The sequence below is a fragment of the Plasmodium gonderi genome, assembly GCF_002157705.1.
Source record: "Plasmodium gonderi DNA, contig: Chr11, whole genome shotgun sequence".
NCBI lineage: Eukaryota > Apicomplexa > Aconoidasida > Haemosporida > Plasmodiidae > Plasmodium > Plasmodium gonderi.
The window spans coordinates 1,441,098-1,459,205 of record NW_021628936.1 but is presented as its reverse complement, the minus strand read 5'-3'; the positions used below and the strand labels follow the sequence as shown (position 1 = coordinate 1,459,205).

Here is an 18,108-nt window from a genome sequence, read left to right as displayed (position 1 = left end):
GGTATTCATAAAAGACTACCTCTGAATTTTAAAAAATCGTGTGTTCCTTTTAAAATGAGCTTAAATAATTAAAACTGAAACATTTGAATGTTCTCCATGTGTACACAAGCATGGGCTTTTTTTTTTTTTTTTTTTTCCTCCCACATGTGCACGTATATATGTGTCTACATATGTGTATATAAATGCACATGCACTTGAATGAATGCATGTGAATCTATATTAGCACATGCACACACTTGCATATTTTCATCTCAATTAAGGTGATGAGGACATGGCAGAAAAAACAAACCAACTGATATTTACACAGACTTAAATCTACAACATGTGAACTATTCTATCACTTAATTTGACAAGGACTAAACGCATTTTTCTTTTTCGTTTTTTTTGTCCTTGACACAATTTTAATAATTACATAAGTGCATGTGCAAAAAAGAAAAGATAAGATCCTGATGAATGTTTAAGGACTGGGGAAAAAAAAAAAAAAAAAAAAAAATCAGCTTTTTCAAAATGTGTAACACTTATGAGATAATTCGTTCAACCCTTCGTGTAAGGTTTTTTTTTTTTTTTTTTTTTTTTTTTTTTTTTTTTTTTTTTTTTTTTTTTTTTTTTTTCATATCACAAGAAACAATTAAATGAACAAAAGTAATTATTTAAAAGCCACTAGATATATTAACTCCTCTCTACGTTTGATGAAATGTGAATGAACCACTTAACAAATTTAATACTTTCAATTAAGACAAGTAAACACAAGTTGTTTAATGTGTAACAAAAAAATCATGTAATATAGCAGGGATAACTTAAAAAAAAAAAAAAAAAAAAAATTTTTTTCTCCTTTTTGGCTCTATGCATTAACGCATGTTTTCCAAATGGAAATATAACCGTTCATTTTTTTAACCTTTTTTTCTCATTTTTGTCTTTTATATATAATATGGGATATTTTCCAATTGCTAAGCATAATTTTTTTATCTTCTTCAATTTGTTTAATTTTTTATTTTTTCCTCTCTTCTACTGTCTTTTTCTTTCTTCCCCACAAACCCTACATTTTGAAAACCATAGCTCCTGAATTTTTCTTTTTTTGCCCAACTATTCCAACTATACCCTTCATTTTAACAAAATTTTTTTGTCTTTTATCACATCATCTCTACGTTTGTCGTAATTTTTTATTCATACGCACGTAGGTACACACATTGTGACTCGTTTATGCATCCTGAAAAAAGACACACACTTATATATATATATATATATATATATATATATGTATATTTGCATATTACATTGTCGCTTAAGTGAACACTGTTTTAAGTTTTTTTTTTTTTTTTTTCACTACTTAATAATTTTATTGTTTTATCTTATTTTATTTCATTTTATATCATTGATGTTTTCTTTCAATGAGAAAAGTATAATTACATATGAACCAGACAAGTGGGAAGATGGTATAATCACCCTTTTACGCAAACATATGGTATGTATATGTGTTAGAACTGTTCATACCTTTATGATTACCTAGTTTTTTATTTTATTTTTTTGAAACAAAGTTGATAAAAATGATGAATGTATGCTAAAATTCATTTGCCTCCTTTTGAACACATTTTGAATTTTTTACGTGTTCTTATATTGGGGAAACTGTGAACCTACTTATCTCACGATTGGCTTTGTGTAATGTGACTTACGAGATGCTTGCGTTAGACATTCTGTGAAAATTTTTACACATTCATGCACGGATGCATGCACATATATATATATATACATACAGAGCGACACATTTATTTATTACTTCGGGAAGACTATATCAAGCTTCTCGCCACCTGTCTTAATTGGAAAATTGGAGATTACTTATAAATTATAGCCTTTAAAAAAGAGGGAAGAGAAATTTTTTTTCTTTTTGTTCACTACTTGGTGATCATTGTAGAATTTGTTAGATGTACAAAAGTGAATTTTTTTTTTTTTTTTTGTTATACAATTTTGATAGTGCAATTTGCATGATAAATTTGGTAAATTTGGTAAATTTTGTTAATATTGTTAATATTGTTAATATTGTTGATATTGTTGATATTGTTGATATTGTTGATATTGTTAATATTGTTGATATTGTTGATATTGTTGATATTTTAAAATTATTTTCCTTTTTATCCTCCCTTTTTTTTTGCGCGCACGGCAAAATGGGATACCTGAAGGGAAGAAACAAAATGAACCTCGCTGTGCGTATTTTTCTTCACTGTGTGCTATCTTACATTCTGTTTCATTTTACGCATGTTGAAGGAAAATCTTTAGTAGAAAACTTAACTTCTAGGGGTGATTTAGACTTGGTCTTACTGTTTGATGTTGGTTTTCAAGAGGGAGTAAAGAAGAACAGGTTGGATGCACTTAATAATGTCGTGGAAGTTGCAAGAAATTTGTTAGTTGAAAATGAACATAAGGTTAGTCTCACATATGTAACTTATGACAGTATGAGTGTGAGAACTCTAGCTATGGGAAAAAGTGGGAAATTTACGGGTTCTGCTTCCTCCAGAAGGGATGATTCGAATGTAAATTTCGAAAATTTTAAGGAAACAGTGATGAAGACAGAAATGGTGAAATCTGTGAGAAGTTCTGAACATCTGAAAGCATTAAACTATGTAGGTTTAAAACATTTTTACAACGCAGATGAAATGTCAACTAAAATGATTATCATGTTTATGAACACAGATGGGATAACAAAAAGAGACATGACGGATCTGAACATTGTTCATTATTTATTAGACAGAAAAAACATAACATTGAATATCATAACAAAAGTGAATCTAAAATCTTACTGTCATTATATACATAAAGTTGGACCCAATACAAATGAGTTACTAAGATGTGTGCTAAAAAATTCCTATTATCATAATTTAATATTAACATATACATTAAAAAAATTTTATGAAGATATCGCAACAAATGCTGTTTGTAGTGAATGGTCTGAATGGTCTGAATGCACCGTTACATGTAATGTTGGTTATCACTTTTGTAAGAGAAATACTTTGAATAATGTAGAAAATAGTAGAGACGGTATGTACAAAAGAAAGGGTAAAAATTGCTCGGAACAGAGAAGCCTTATAATTCAAGAGTGTTTTAATACTAGCTGCGATCATTCTTTAGATGTATGTGATGCAGAAGTAGATTTATCTTTCCTAATTGATGATTCATCAAATATGTCTCAAGAATTTTGGTTAAAATACATTATACAACCTATCAGAAAAATGATTTCTCATTTAAACTTAAGTAAAAAGTTAGTGAATATTTCTATAACTACTTTTTCTAATACCACACATAATTGGATTGACTTTTCTTCTAATTTATCCAGAAATCGTGATGAACTTCTTATATTTCTTGAATATTGGAGATATAATTTAGGAAATACTTCTTCCAAAAATTTAAAAAATGCTTTAAAATATGTACATGAAAATATTCTTAATAGTAATAGTGGAAGGCCCAATGCCCATAAAGTTCTGGTTATTTTTAACACTGGAGAAATACAAAAAGATTATCTACAAGATATTGAAGATGTTATTCATAAAATTAAAATGATTTATTCTGCTGATGTTTATTCTATCTGTCTCAATAACTCTGTAGATGATAATTGTCAGGCCTTAAGTGGAAGAAGTACGAGTAACCCGAATCCGAATAACACTCCTCTGTTCTCTCCTTCTGATTCTCAGTTAACCACGAAATCTTCTTATTCCACTCCAAGCGGTTCTCCTCCTAAAAAACAATTCTTTTACTCTTTTACCAATGTTTCCAATTTCAGAGATGAAATTATGGACATACTGAAGAACATATGCTTCAATGCATCTAATGCCATCCGCATGTCCAGAGCCCGAAGGAAAAGGAATCTCAGAAAACAGAGAGGCGCTGATAAAACGAGCAGTTTGCATGGCCAAGGGGAGGAAGCAGAGGCAGGGGTAGGGGCAGAGTCAGAAGCAGAACCAGAAGCAGAGGCAGAGGTAGAGGTAGAGGCAAATCCAGAAGCAGAGGCAGAGGTAGAGACAGGGGTAGAGGCAGAAGCAGTGGCAGAGGCAGAGGTAGAGGCAGAGGTAGAGGCAGGGGTAGAGGCAGAACCAGAAGCAGAGTCAGAACCAGAGGTAGAGACAGGAATAGAGGCAAAGCCAGAAGCAGGGGTAGAGGCAGAACCAGAAGCAGTGGCAGAGGCAGAACCAGAAGCAGAGTCAGAGGCAGAACCCCGCGTGGCAATTGGAAAGGACGAGAAATTGAAGGACCAACATGAAAGCACGGAAAGAACGATGAAGGGGATAAAAAATGCTGAAAATAAAAAAAAAGGGTTGAAGCGAACAAACTCATTGGATACGTATAAAATGAGAAAAGAAAATAACCACCTGGGATCGAAGAAAAATAGAATAATTCTAAAATCAGTAACGAACTTGGAAGGCAAGGACGATGAGGAAGGGGAGGGAGATGAAGAACCACAATACACGTCACTAAAAAAATATACTTCACAATACAACATAGACGCCCTTCCCTCATATAAAAGTGGAAAAGATAAAAACTTGACACGTAAGTTGTTGAATTTCTTATTTAAAAGAAAAAAATATCGTTTTAAACAACTAGACAATGATAAAAAAAAAAAGATAAAAGACTTTATAAATAATGTAAAAAAATTAGACAACATTTCAGAAAAAGATTATGAAAAAGAAAATCATATAACATCTCAGTTTTATATTTTACTAGATCAAATTTTTAAAAGTGCATCTCCTTTATCTCTGAATGGTGGTGAAGGTGATAATGAGGATGATGGTGATAGTGAGGACCATGACGATTTTGATTCTATAATCCATTATAGCTATGCATCAATTGTGGACGATGAGGACGATTTAGACATGGATAGTACATTGACACATAGCTGGAATTATAAAGATGCACAGCAAATCAAGAAAGATAACATGATCAAAAATGAAAAACAAAATGGTCAAATAAATGAAGATGATAATAATTCACCAACATATATTTCTACTTGGAACCAAAGCCAAAAAGGGGATTTGCAAGAGAATCACATACCGAATGAAAACAAGAAAAATCTTCTAGATGATATTCCAATAGATAATACACTGATGGAAGACGGAGGATTTTTGACAAGTGATGAAAGCAAAATGATGAGAAGGAAGAGATCCATAGTTCAAGAAGAAGGACTAATAAAGGAGCAATTTCAAAACAGTAGTAATTTGACATATGCAGAAAATGGAGATATGACTAGTACAAGTGCAATGCATACTAGGGAAGAGGCATCATCATCGGGCGAAAGCAAGCAAGAAGTGAATGATAAGTTTGTAGAGACATCATTAGGAAAAGTAGAATCGATTGGACATGATGAAAAAAAAAACAAGGTAGAGTTGGTTAACCACAATGATGATGGAATCTGTGTTAATGGATCAGCTGCATCTAACAAAAGGAATTGTCAGAAAAGGTACAAATCCAAGTATGATATTATTCAGCGTTTCAAAAATAGAGACATCCATGTAGATAATAAAACTGGAATTAGCTATGATGAACATGAGTATCATCCATCGTTAGTGGAAAAAGACGGGGGAAAAAAGAATAACCAAATGGAAGAATCTAGAGAATCAAAGAAAGAGAACTCATCCATACATGTCCCAAATGTGGATTTCAAAAAAAATATCAATGAATCTAATGTTTCATGTGGTCAACAACAACAAGATGGGAAAACGCTGCCTGCTTCTACTTCTGCTTCTGCTTCCTACAAGGTCGATGAAAAACTTTCAAAGGTAGAAGTAGAGGACATTGTTGGGGTGAGAACGGATGAACAGACAGAACAAGATACCAAAAAAGATAATAAACTTCTTTCGTTTATCAAGGACGAAATAAATGAAAAATATCTAAATTATACGAATGAGGACATGAATTTTCATGATAATTTTCAAAATACAAAGCTAGGAGATGTGGTGACTATGAATTACCCTGAAGAAGAAGAAGAAGAAGAAGAGGACCTTGAATATAATGATACTAATATATATAAATATTCTGCTTCCTTCGCATTAGCTACTGTTGTTGTCTTAGGCCTTGCGTTCTTATATGTGCGTTATAGAAATGCTAAAAACATAGCAGATATAGTCGACACTAAAGATTTTCCCGTCATTAAAAATGAAAAGGAGGAAATTTTTAGGGAACAAAATGTTTATATATGCCCAAATGGGACATCTTGGCAATAAGCATTTGTTCAAACGGGTTGAAAAAAAAAAAAAAAAAATGGAATTTTTTCATTCCTCACGATATTATTTTACCATTGAGTTTGTTCACAATATTGCCGGGTATGCAGAGACAGGATTTCTGTCTCATACTCATACAAGAGAGAAAAAAAAAAAAAAAAAAACTTTTGTATTTTTTTCTTCCCCTCTTTTCCAAGTACTTTTAATTTGATTTTTTTTTTTTTTTTTTTTTTTTTTTTTTTGTTTTTCTCAACAAGTTTTCACTTTTTTTTGTCTACATAATGCACGTCCCCAAGTGGGAGATGTGTATGTGTCTGTCGAATGTCCAATTGTTAATTACTGTGGACGCATATTCCCATATAGACACACATGCAAAAACATATTCCTTTTTTTATTACATGCATATGCAGATGTGTGATCCGACCCCAAGGGGAACGTAGGTTCATGTTTTTCGAGACACACAGCTTGTGTTTGTCGAAGTGTTCCTTGTCAACTTGATGACTAAACTTTTCTATCCTATCTATTCAGAGGAAGCATCATAAATTCAATTTTAAAAAAAATTCAAAAGTTGGAAGTTTCTCCTCCACCTCTCTTTCACGAAACGTTTATCACGTTTTAAAAGGATGAGGGCTGGGGGGAGAGATATCGGTTATATATTCACACAAAAAAATGGGAGGAAATTGAACAAATATTTAAAAAAAAAGTTGGTTAAACAAATAGCAAAAAAAAAAAAAAAAAAATAAATAAATAAAAAGGGAAATGATTATCATATAAATAAAGAACAAAAAAAAAAAAAAAAAATTAGAAATAGGACGAAACAGTAAAACGACTGGGTTAAAGGTGGGCAAAAAAAAAAAAAAAAAAAAAAGCAAAGGCTCAAAATTGTTCCAGGTAAACCATTACAAATCATTTATTAATTTCTAATTGTATGGGAGGAGTATTCTGTCTTCTTAAGCAATCATGTACAGTAGTTCATAAACTTCCTACTACAGGAAAAGTAACAAGTAATGTTAATGTGAGTGTGACCACTTCACTCGTCTTATGGTGATACCCCTCTCGCAATGTCATAGTACCTCCAATATACTACTCTCGAAAGTTCACAGGTCTTTGTCTTTGTCTTTGTCTATGTAGGGAATGGAGGGGAAGATTTTTTTCCTCCAAAGGGTAAATGCCTTTGAGGATACTCTCTTTCGTAACATAATTTGTTTCCTCTGCTTTTATAACTCTTACGAGGCTTCTGAGAGTTATTATTAGATAGGGGAAGTTTTGTATGGTTTCAAACACTGTAACATTTTTCAGTATTAGTGTTGAACCAACATTGATATATTTCTTATATTCCTTCTCAACCTCTTTATGTATAGAAGCTGGCATCTGTCCCGATGGATCCATTACCACTATGAAATATCCATGAGTTTTGCATCTAATACTTTTAACAATGACTATCATTTTTTCTATCCTGTAATTTGCGAATCGTTTATTTTTCAAAATATTGTGTATATTATATGTATATAAAAAGGATGTGTTCATTGATGTGTTGTTGCTGTTTGGACTGTTCGCATAGCCACTAGAATATTTAGTCATTTGGTTATTCTCTTCAAATCTCCCATTTGCTATATACTTGTGTACATTTATACTTAGATGGAATGGATCCAAAGGAAGGTTCAGTATTTGCAAAGCCTTAATCCAAGAATTGTATTTTATGAATGAAAAGCAGTATATTAATTCTTTCCTTTTTTCAATTTTGTTTTTATGTGATATTTGTGTTGCGCTTGGAGATTTTTTCGATTCCTGAGAAAGCTGTCTCATAAAATTCAACTTTTGTGAAATGTCTCTTAAGTTGGTACTTTCCAAATTTGTGTCATCCAGATTGGTATTTTCCGTGGGAACATTTTTAAAAGAAACAAATTTGGCTGAATTATTTACTATTGCTGGTTTTGAAGTTCTGTCTGTTCTTGTGCACTTCTTCTTATTCGCTCCTTGATTAACACATTCTGTGTTCTTACTGCTTATGGGAAAAGGTGCAGGAACATCCTTTCCTTTTGTACTCATGTCAAGATGTGTACCATAACTAATATATTCACTTGACCCAGTGATATTTTTTTCTTCACACACATGCGAACAAGCACTATTTGTTACATCTTCGCATGCATTAAACTTTTCTATTTTTTTTTTTTCATTTGATTTTACGATATTATTGGCTATTGTTCTTTTTTCCTCTACTACTGCACTATTATAAGTTTCACCTTGATTGACTACCACCTCACAGTATAAGCTAGTTTTTGAAATTTTTTTTTTTTCATTTATGGTGATGTTAATTGGAGTAGCACAATTTGTGCTGCATGGTATTATTTCCTCCCTTTCCTTCTCTTTACAGATGTTTGCATTTTCCGCTACATTAGAAATGTTTTTTTCATGCCCTAAGTTAGTATCAATCTGGGGAAATTTAAAATTTTTCGTTTTCACAAATTCGTGCTTTTGAATTTCTAACGAGGGGGAAATGTAATTTAATGGGTGACTGTTATACCTTTCATTGTTTCCACTACATGTTGCATTATCCGCAGCTCGGGCACCATCCTTGTTCACTAGCACGTTTTCATCATTTTTTCTATTCAAAGCATTCTTGATGTTTAAATTTTTCTTTAACTGTTCATATTTTTTATTTACGGTGTTGCTGCTTTGACTAGCTTCTCCATTTCGAAGGCGCAAAGTTGGTGTGTGTTCAACAGTGCCATGAGAGGTACTCTGATTCTTGGCCTTATAGTTTAAAACCCCGAACTTACTATTTGTGTTTTTAAAAAAATTGTTCAAGTTTCCTATATTGCGAATGTGGAAATTGAACACAGACGTGGGTAAAAAATCTCTATGTTTTTCATTTGTTATTCCGCTGTTCTTGTTGTGATGTAGCTCCTGCTTCCTACTTTTGACATCATTTTTTTTTGTGCAGTCATCATCACTTTCGTCTAACAGACATGACAAATTTTCATCGAGCATAATTTCGGTTATGTGAAACCCATAGAATAATTTTAACAGAAAAAAAAAAAAAAAAAAAAAAAAAAAAAAAAAAAAATAAAAGAAAAAAAAAAAAAAAAAAAAAAAAAAAGTATAAAAGACAAGAAAAATTTTCAACGAGCAAAAATTCGGTTATGTGAAACCCATAAAAAAATTTTAAAAAAAAAAAAAAAAAAAAAAAAAAAAAAAAAATACAACATGAACAGGGTCAGGTGTAAAAATTACAGATTATAACCACAAATGCGAGCAAACAGCTGTAGAAATTGGCTAGCTTTTTTTTTTTTTTTTTTTTTATTTCATGTTCAGCTCATTTTGGAAATGCAACCATGGATATTCTCTGACAGTTTTGAAGAGTTAGGAAATGTGGCAAATTAGGAAATGTGGCAAATTAGGAAATGTGGCAAATTAGGAAATGTGGCAAATATAGAAAATATGGCAAATGTAGCAAATGCGGGAGAGAAAAAAAGCGTGCTTAAGCGTGTAAATGTGAAAAAAAATACTTGCAGATAAGCCGAAAAAAAATAATAAAAACAATTTGGCACGCAAAAACACTGATACAAAACGGTACTACAAAAAAAAAAAAAAAAAAAAAAAAAAAAAAAAAAAAGAAAAAAAAAAAAAAAAAAAAAAAAAAAAAAAAAAAAAAAAAAAAAAAAAAAAAAAAAAAAAAAAAAAAAAAAAAAAAAAAAAAAAAAAAAAAAATAAGGAAAAAAAAAAAAAAAAGGAAAAAAATAAAAAAAAAAAAAAAAAAAAAAAAAAAAAGAGTTATGTTGCTTCCTAAAATTGGAGAAATACAATTTTGTATATCCTTGTAATATTTACATATTATGTATATATGTATGTTTATACACATTTTTTGGAAAAAAAAAAAAAAAAAAAAAAAGAAACCTTCTGCGTTGGTTATTATAGCTACTAAAACATGTTGCACACATACCAAATGTATAACCATAGAAGAATATAATCCCATGTATATACACAAAAATATTCGATTTTGTAAATAATAAAAATTTATTTTCCTCGTTGGAAAGACAAAGAATGCTCAGAATGATGCAATTATGCAAAAAAAAAAAAAAAAAAAATACAATTCAAACGATTGAAAGCATACTAAAAGTTTGTGAAAAAAAAAAAAAAAAAAGTACAGTAACCTTGCATGCGTTCCTAGGTTTGTACCTAGGGAGATATGCTAGCCGATAGGTCAATCCACACACACAAAATCCTAGGACTAGAAAAAATCTCCATCCAAATTAGCGTATGGAAAAATTAATATTATCTATTAACCATGATGAGTGTTGTACTTTTTATCATAAACTAGTCTGAGAAAATATATAAATTTCTCAATGTCAACAACACAATCAATAGAACTTGCTTTAATTTCCGTTGCCTGACTTATATGATTTTCCAGTTTTTTTAATATTTCTTTTTTTTTTTTTAAATTATTTTTACTTCCGTAAGCAGATTCATTTGCATTTCCTGAAAAGTCTGGAAAAAAAAATCGGTAAAAAATAGAATTTTCAGGGGTTTTTACAAAAGCTGGTTTTTCTTTCGCATTCTTTTTGTCAATCTTCGTGGCTAGCAATGCTACGGGTATTTCTCCTTTTAAAATTTTATCACCCTTTTTGGTTCCTCTCTTTTTGACATGTCCCTTTTCGATGTCTGAATTGCTATCCGAATTGTCCTCTGAACCAAATGGGTCATCATCACGATCATTTTCACACCAATCAACATAACCATTACTGTATTTCTCACAATGCAGATTAACGCAACCATTCGTGTAATACTCTCCACCAAGCGCACAATTAGGATTATTGTTTTTTTTTTTTTTTTTGTTTTTTTTTTCAAAATTTGGATAATTGCCCACATGATCTCTCAAATCATAGTAATTCTTTTTTATCCCTACTCTTGGTTCTTCTACCAGCAACTTCTTATTGGTTTCATGACTATTGAAAAAGTTCCAGAATTTATTTCGACCTCGTTTGGCAGAACAAAATACATCTGATGGTGGGTTTGTATGTTCATATAATTCATACAGCCATTTGACCAAATTGTGATAAGACTTGTTATTTGATGAATCATAAACTAGCAGAATTCCATCGTGCTTTTCATAAAAAATATTTCTCGTACATGAATAGGTTTGAATTCCTCCAATTTCTAAAAATTCCACAAGTAGTGCATCGTTATGGTAATCAGTATTTTCTGTATTTCCATTTGAACGATGCATAGTAACTACATCAGGTAAATACTCTCCTGTTTTTCTTATATTGAGAGGGATATATTTTTCAAATTTGTTATTGTTATATTCATTATTTCTGTGCCACAAGAAGGTGAAAACTTCAAAACCGTATGTATATTTGTGTCTTTCTTCAAAAAAGAAATTTTCCCCTCTCATTTTACTTTCAATAAATTCTAGAAAATTTCTTTTAGCTTGAAAAAACATAGATTCTACTAACGCTTGCACATTTTGATTTTTACAATTATTCTCTGCTAAATCCTTTGCACTTATAAATTTTTTATTCTTCTCTTCTTCATCTATATGTACATAATAATCAAAAAAATTTATCGGATATATTTCAGAATATCTTTCTGTTATCAATTTCAGGAATGAACTTTTTCCTACACCTACATCTCCCAATACCAAAATTTTTAAACTCTCCATTTTTTTTTTTTTTTTTTTTTTTTTTTTTTTTAATGCATCAAATGTGTCGTTATAATACTTTTGTTTTTACCCCAACCCTCCTGTTCCCACCAACAACTTGTTCTTTTTTTTTTTTTTTTTTTTTTTTTTTTTGCAAATACTTTTGTGCTTGGAAGAAAAGGCTGTGGCTTTGAAATTTTATACGCATAATTTTGCAACGTGTCAGTGATATTTCCTCACGTTCGAAAAAAAAAAAAAAAAAAAAGTAAAAAATAAAATAAAAAGAAGAACAATTTGGAGAAGGGTCGAAATAAGAAGGATGTGTTGATGGAAGGTAGGGTACTTTGGACAAACGGGGAAAAGAAAGAAAAATACAGCAAAGGAAAGTAAAAAAGAATGATTTAAAAACTATAACTGGATTATGTCAATTCGATATAGAAATGAAATCTTTATTGGAGGAGAACCATTAGCAACGGCTTTCATCATATGTTGGGGTTTGAAAAAATCTTCTTCATTTAGGAACTTTTCTCGTAAAGCTTTTATATCCTCTGGTCTTGTACCGATTACTCTGGCTCTTTTTTTTTTTTTTTTTTTTTTTTGGCCTTTCGCAGTTCTCTCGTTTTTTCTCCATATACACTACGAATGGAAATGGGTTCATTTTGAAGAGGTCATCATTAGTGCCACAGCTGTGGTGATACAAGCACACACACACACACACATATACATACAAGTGTGTGTTATATGTATATGTGCATAAACAGATACCTTTGATACAGTGATGCATTGATACACTGACACATACATAATATGTGTGAGAGGTTTCCTGTTTTCACACCAGCTAAGGTGTGGTCACTCTTCCCCTCCCCCTCTCTCTCCCATTCCTACTCTTAATACATTTTCTCTAATTTTTTTTTGTCTCTTCACCTTTCTTTGAAGAAGCATTCCTAAGGCTCTTTCCATTTCATCCAAAAATTACTTGCTCCACTGTTGAGCTCAGATATTCTTCCCTCCAAGTGAGAGAAACTGGGGAAAATATTTTCATACAATTTGTTCAGGATATGTTCATAAAAACATGAAACACTGCTTTAAAACGTTGCCCAGGTTAAAGAAGATTCACGGATGGAGGTACGGTCGCAAGGGCTCCCGAATTGAATTAACATTTCATTTCACTTGACTTTACATCAGATCGGATCGGATAACATCACATCATTTCACATTGCTTCATATCACTTCATATCACTTCACATCGCTTCATATCACTTCACATCGCTTCATATCACTTCACATCGCTTCATATCACTTCACATCGCTTCATATCACTTCACATCGCTTCATATCACTTCACATCACTTCATATCACTTCACATCGCTTCACATCACTTCAGTTCAATTTTTTTTTTTTTTCTGCTTAAAAGGAATATCTCTCTCGCACACAATTTTTAACAAAATGGTGAATGAAAATGCAGCACTGCTGTCAGTGTACATATTAATTACCTATACACACGCACCTGCACCTACATGTGCATGCACATATATGTACACACCCAGCTGCACTCGCTCCTTATGCACACTGAAATCTGTGAAAAGTTTGTTTTCAGTGTGGAATGTAAAGTCTGTGTGTTTTATATTCCCTATGAGGGGTAACGTGCTAGAGAGAAAAAAAAAAAAAAAATCCATTAATAAAATAAAGAAATAAGCAAATCGTTTATTACACGAATGAAGAGATACGAGGGGATGGGTGGAGTCTTAATTTACGTTAAATTGTTTTACCCAGTGTGCAAAATTGGATATTTAAAAAAAAAAAATAAAATAAAAAAAAAAGTAACACGCATGCGTGGGCCTATGGATGTACCCATGGATGTTTACGCATTCACACATACACATTTTTCTCGTGCTCACAATGAATTACTGCTTCGAGTTTGAGGAACCAATCCATATCCACCATGTATATCCCTTTCTTATAAGTCCGACCCAAGGTACTTGGAGATGTGATTTGGAAATTAATCCATAGGTATAAGGAACATTTTTTTTCTCGAACGTTTGCATTCGCATAAATGTAAAAAAAAAAAAAAAAAATATGTTAACTAAAGTAACGGTATAAAAACACAAGTAATAGAACGTGATAGAAGAACCATATCCTGGATATCACTACATTTGAATAGTGTTCACAATCCAGCATTCAGCAATTTTCACCTTTCAGTTTCTCACTACCTCTGGGGGTTGTGATGGAGAAAAAGAAAAGAGAAAAGAACATACACAGATGAAAACAAAATAAAAGCTGTCCCCTTACATGCTTGCTTGTGCCTTTTTTCCAACTCAACAGAGCAAAATAGGCAAAAAAAAAAAAAAAAAAAAAAAAAGGGAAAAGGATAACGGTTCATGAAAATTAATTATTTTAATATGGTATATATATATATATATATATATATGTTGCACTTCCAGCAAAAGGTAGATAATTTTTCCAGGGAATTAAATCACATTTTATACATACATATGTAAGTAAGCAAGTAGGTAAACATGAAAGTAGGTAAGCATGCAAGTAGTTTTTTTTTTTTTTTTTTTTTTCTTTTCTTTTTTCTACAAGTTTGATGTAACATGTATGAAGTTTCCTCCTTTTTTCTAATATGGTTGAAGTATAAATGTGCCTATGTAAGATAAATCCTTTTGCATACTCATGGGAGAGATGTGAAGAGGAAAGAGCAAAATAAAAAAAAAAAAAGAGGAGAGATAAAAAAAAAAAAAAAAAAAAGAAAAAAAAAAAAAAAAAAAAAAAAAAAAAAAAAAAAAAAAAAAAAAAAAAAAAAAAAAAAAGGAGAAAAAAAAAAAAAAAAAAAAAAAAGGGAAGAAAAAAGAGAAGAAAGAAGAGAAGAAAAAAGAGAAGTAAAAGAAAAAAAGAGTGCTATTAGCAAAAGATCGAAATCGGAAGTGAAACTGTACGCAAAAAAAAACAAGTACAAAATAAACGAAAGCGCAAAAGGTGTAATTTTTTTTTATTTTATGAGAAGAGCAAAATCTCTTAATTTGTTTACAGCTAACTTTGGTATTACATGTACATGCATATATATATGTATATATGCATATATATATATGTATATATGCATATATATATATATATATATATATATATATATATATATATTTTTTTTTTTTTTTTTTTTTCCACGTTTCACATATAACAAACTAGTACTTTTGAACACCCCTCCTTAAATTGAATTCATTTGTATTTAGAAATTTCATCAACACGGTGCTATTTTATTTATTTTTTTTCCACTTTTCAAAAAAGTATAAGTAACATATGATCCCCTCAGTGTGTAAAAGTACAAACAACGCATAGGTTGTAAAGAAGCCCCTTGTCATAGATAACTCCCTCGGTTATTCATGTCTATTTCACACACGTCTTAACACGTGGTATATCTTTTGTTTTGATGTAGGAATCGAAAAGGTAGATTGGGACAAGATATTGGTTTTTTGTCACCAAACGATAAGTGCAAAAGGAAAAGAAAACGAGTTACAACACGGGAGTGCAAAGAGGTTCGAAAAGAGAGATAGAGACAGTGATTGAGATTAAGGAATAGAAAAGGAAGGAGCCAACTCCTTAGGATGGAAGAGGAACTCTCAGTCCCCAACCCTCTTTAGTCAACCAAGTGATATAAAAAAGATATATATTCAATCATTTATCAGACATACACAGAAAAAGAAACAGCAGATTGCAAGCTCCTGAGAGAATCTTATTCGAACCAAAAAAAAAAAAAAAAAAAAAGGAAAGAAATCAACATAGAGAGCCACAAATAGAATTGTAGAATAAAGAGAAAAAAAAAAAAAAAAAAAAAAAAAAAAAATGTTAAGAGTGAAGAATATATTTTGCAAACACAAGAATGGTGCCAGGTTTGCTGAAACAACATGCATCCCATATAATCAGAATTGCAACATTGATGGTGGTGAGGGAACCAGAAATGTTCGAGGCTCACGTAGGGTAAGCACTGCAACTAGTGTCACCTGTATTAGTGGATGTAGAGGCATTGACAACATTGGAATCATTGGTAGTGGTGCACGAATCTCTAATCGAATTCGAAACGTGAGGGGAATGAGTGGAACTGCGGGAGAATTGCAGGGAGAGATCTATGACACAGTGATTATAGGAGGAGGTGTGACCGGTACAGGGTTGCTTTTCTTGCTGTCTAAATTCACAAATTTAAAAAAGTTAGCGATATTAGAAAGAAGAAGTGATTTTGCACTGGTGGCATCTCACGGGAAAAATAATAGTCAAACCATACACTGTGGAGATATAGAAACGAATTATTCATTTGAAAAAGCAAAGTTCATAAAAAGATATGCAGATTTGTTGAGAAATTATTTAGGAAAATTACCCTCAGATAAAAGAGATGATATATCAAGTATTACACAAAAAATGGTTTTAGGAGTGGGAGAAAAAGAATGTGAATTTTTAGAACAGAGGTATCCAATGTTTAAAAAATTATTTAAATCCATGAAGTTGTATAATAAGAATGATATACATAAAGTGGAACCCAAAGTTGCGTTAAAAAATTCGCATACCTTGAGAGATGAAGCATTATCAGCTTTGTATATGCCACCAGAATTAACAACATGTGATTTTCAGAAACTTTCAAGAAGTTTCATAGAATGTGCAAATAGTATGAACCATAGTAGTACAAAAAAAGTTTCTGTACATCTAGACACAGAAGTAAATAATATCGAAGAAATAAATGAATCACTGTACAAAATATATACAAATAGAGGAACTATTAAATCTCGTTTTGTAGTTGTATGTGCATGTGGACATTCCTTAATGATTGCACAAAAAATGAATTATGGATTAGAATATAGCTGTTTACCAGTAGCTGGAAGTTTTTATTTTTCTGGAAATATTTTAAATGGAAAAGTATACACAATTCAGAATCCAGCTTTACCATTTGCAGCAGTTCATGGTGATCCTGATATTATTGAGAGAGGAAAAACTCGATTTGGACCTACTGCTTTACCACTACCATTACTTGAGAGAGATAATATGAACACATTATTAGATTTTTTAAAAGTTTGGAATCCAGATTTTAACTTATTTCATGTATATTTTAACCTGTTTAAAGATATGACAATGCTGAAATATGTCTGTAGAAATTTCCTATTTGAAATTCCAATTCTAAATAAATATTTATTTCTCAAAGATGTAAGAAAAATTATACCCACCTTAACCACTAGAGATTTGTCATACTGTGTCGGTTATGGTGGTGTTAGACCACAACTCATAAATAAAAAAACAAAAAAACTTATTTTAGGAGAGGGAAAAATTGATTCAGGAAAAAACATTATTTTTAATATCACTCCATCACCTGGTGCTACCACCTGCTTAGGTAATGGAGAGTATGACATGAATACCATATGTGAACGCTTAAATGCAGAGATAAACAAAAAACAGGTAAAGAAGTTTCTTTATGAGGGAGAATATCCCGTTGATTATTTATGAGGGAATATATATGCCACCTAGACGACTAGCGGTGCACACGGTGCTTGGAATGGGTGTGCAAAGACGTCAGGTAGTTCAGACCAAACAGAAGAAAAAATGCAGGAAAATGCAGGAAAAATGAAGAAAAATGAAGAAAAATGAAGAAAAATGAAGAAAAAATGATGGAAAAATGAAGAAAAAATGCAGGAAAAATGAAGAAAAATGAAGAAAAAATGATGGAAAAATGAAGAAAAAATGCAGGAAATATGAAGAAAAATGAAGAAAAAATGATGGAAAATATGAAGAAAAAAATTAAGGCAAAAATAAGGGCATAAATTCAGGCAAAAATGATGGAACCTTATTTCCTCGCCCCCGTCTTATTATCGCCCACGAGTCCATCCCTCATCACACTTTTTCCAATTTTTTCTTAATCAAATTTTTTTTGGAGAAAAATGTAACTTCTGGATGATACCTTTTATACTGCTGTTTTATTTTACTTTATTTTTATTATTTTTTTTTTTTTTTTTTTTTTTTTTTTTTTCACCCTTTAAATATGACACATCTTTTTTTTAATTTCCAGCTCGCTTTAGAAAAGTTTTCTCGTTCACATTTTCCCTACTGTGTATGTGGTGTTATACGTAATAAGTTTCTCATTTTTGCTGCTTATGAGAAAATATTAATGTATTTGCTTCCTATGAGATAATATTAAACGTCTGCCACCTCTTTTGAGAACACATTAATGTTTTTCCTTTTTTTTGTTTTTTAACTCATTTCGACAACTCTTCTCAAAAAACTGTATGTAACCA

General features: G+C 31.2%; 4 protein-coding genes across 4 annotated transcripts; 2 read left to right on the top strand and 2 right to left on the bottom strand.

Annotated features, from left to right (window-relative positions):
- Window positions 1–2,186: 2,186 nt before the first annotated feature.
- Window positions 2,187–6,203, top strand: PGO_113120 (hypothetical protein, conserved; the record flags this gene model as incomplete). The annotated part of the gene is made up of 1 exon (XM_028688646.1): window positions 2,187–6,203. The coding sequence occupies one exon, from the start codon at window positions 2,187–2,189 to the stop codon at window positions 6,201–6,203; it is 4,017 nt and encodes a 1,338-aa protein (XP_028544447.1).
- A 1,080-nt stretch (window positions 6,204–7,283) lies between these two features.
- Window positions 7,284–9,191, bottom strand: PGO_113110 (hypothetical protein, conserved; the record flags this gene model as incomplete). Its single annotated transcript, XM_028688645.1, has 1 exon — window positions 7,284–9,191. The coding sequence occupies one exon, from the start codon at window positions 9,189–9,191 to the stop codon at window positions 7,284–7,286; it is 1,908 nt and encodes a 635-aa protein (XP_028544446.1).
- A 1,291-nt stretch (window positions 9,192–10,482) lies between these two features.
- On the bottom strand, window positions 10,483–11,862 carry PGO_113100 (ras GTPAse; the record flags this gene model as incomplete). Its single annotated transcript, XM_028688644.1, has 1 exon — window positions 10,483–11,862. One exon carries the CDS (start codon window positions 11,860–11,862, stop codon window positions 10,483–10,485), a length of 1,380 nt encoding a protein of 459 aa, XP_028544445.1.
- A 3,817-nt stretch (window positions 11,863–15,679) lies between these two features.
- Window positions 15,680–17,323, top strand: PGO_113090 (malate:quinone oxidoreductase; the record flags this gene model as incomplete). The annotated part of the gene is made up of 1 exon (XM_028688643.1): window positions 15,680–17,323. One exon carries the CDS (start codon window positions 15,680–15,682, stop codon window positions 17,321–17,323), a length of 1,644 nt encoding a protein of 547 aa, XP_028544444.1.
- Between the last annotated feature and the right edge of the window lie 785 nt (window positions 17,324–18,108).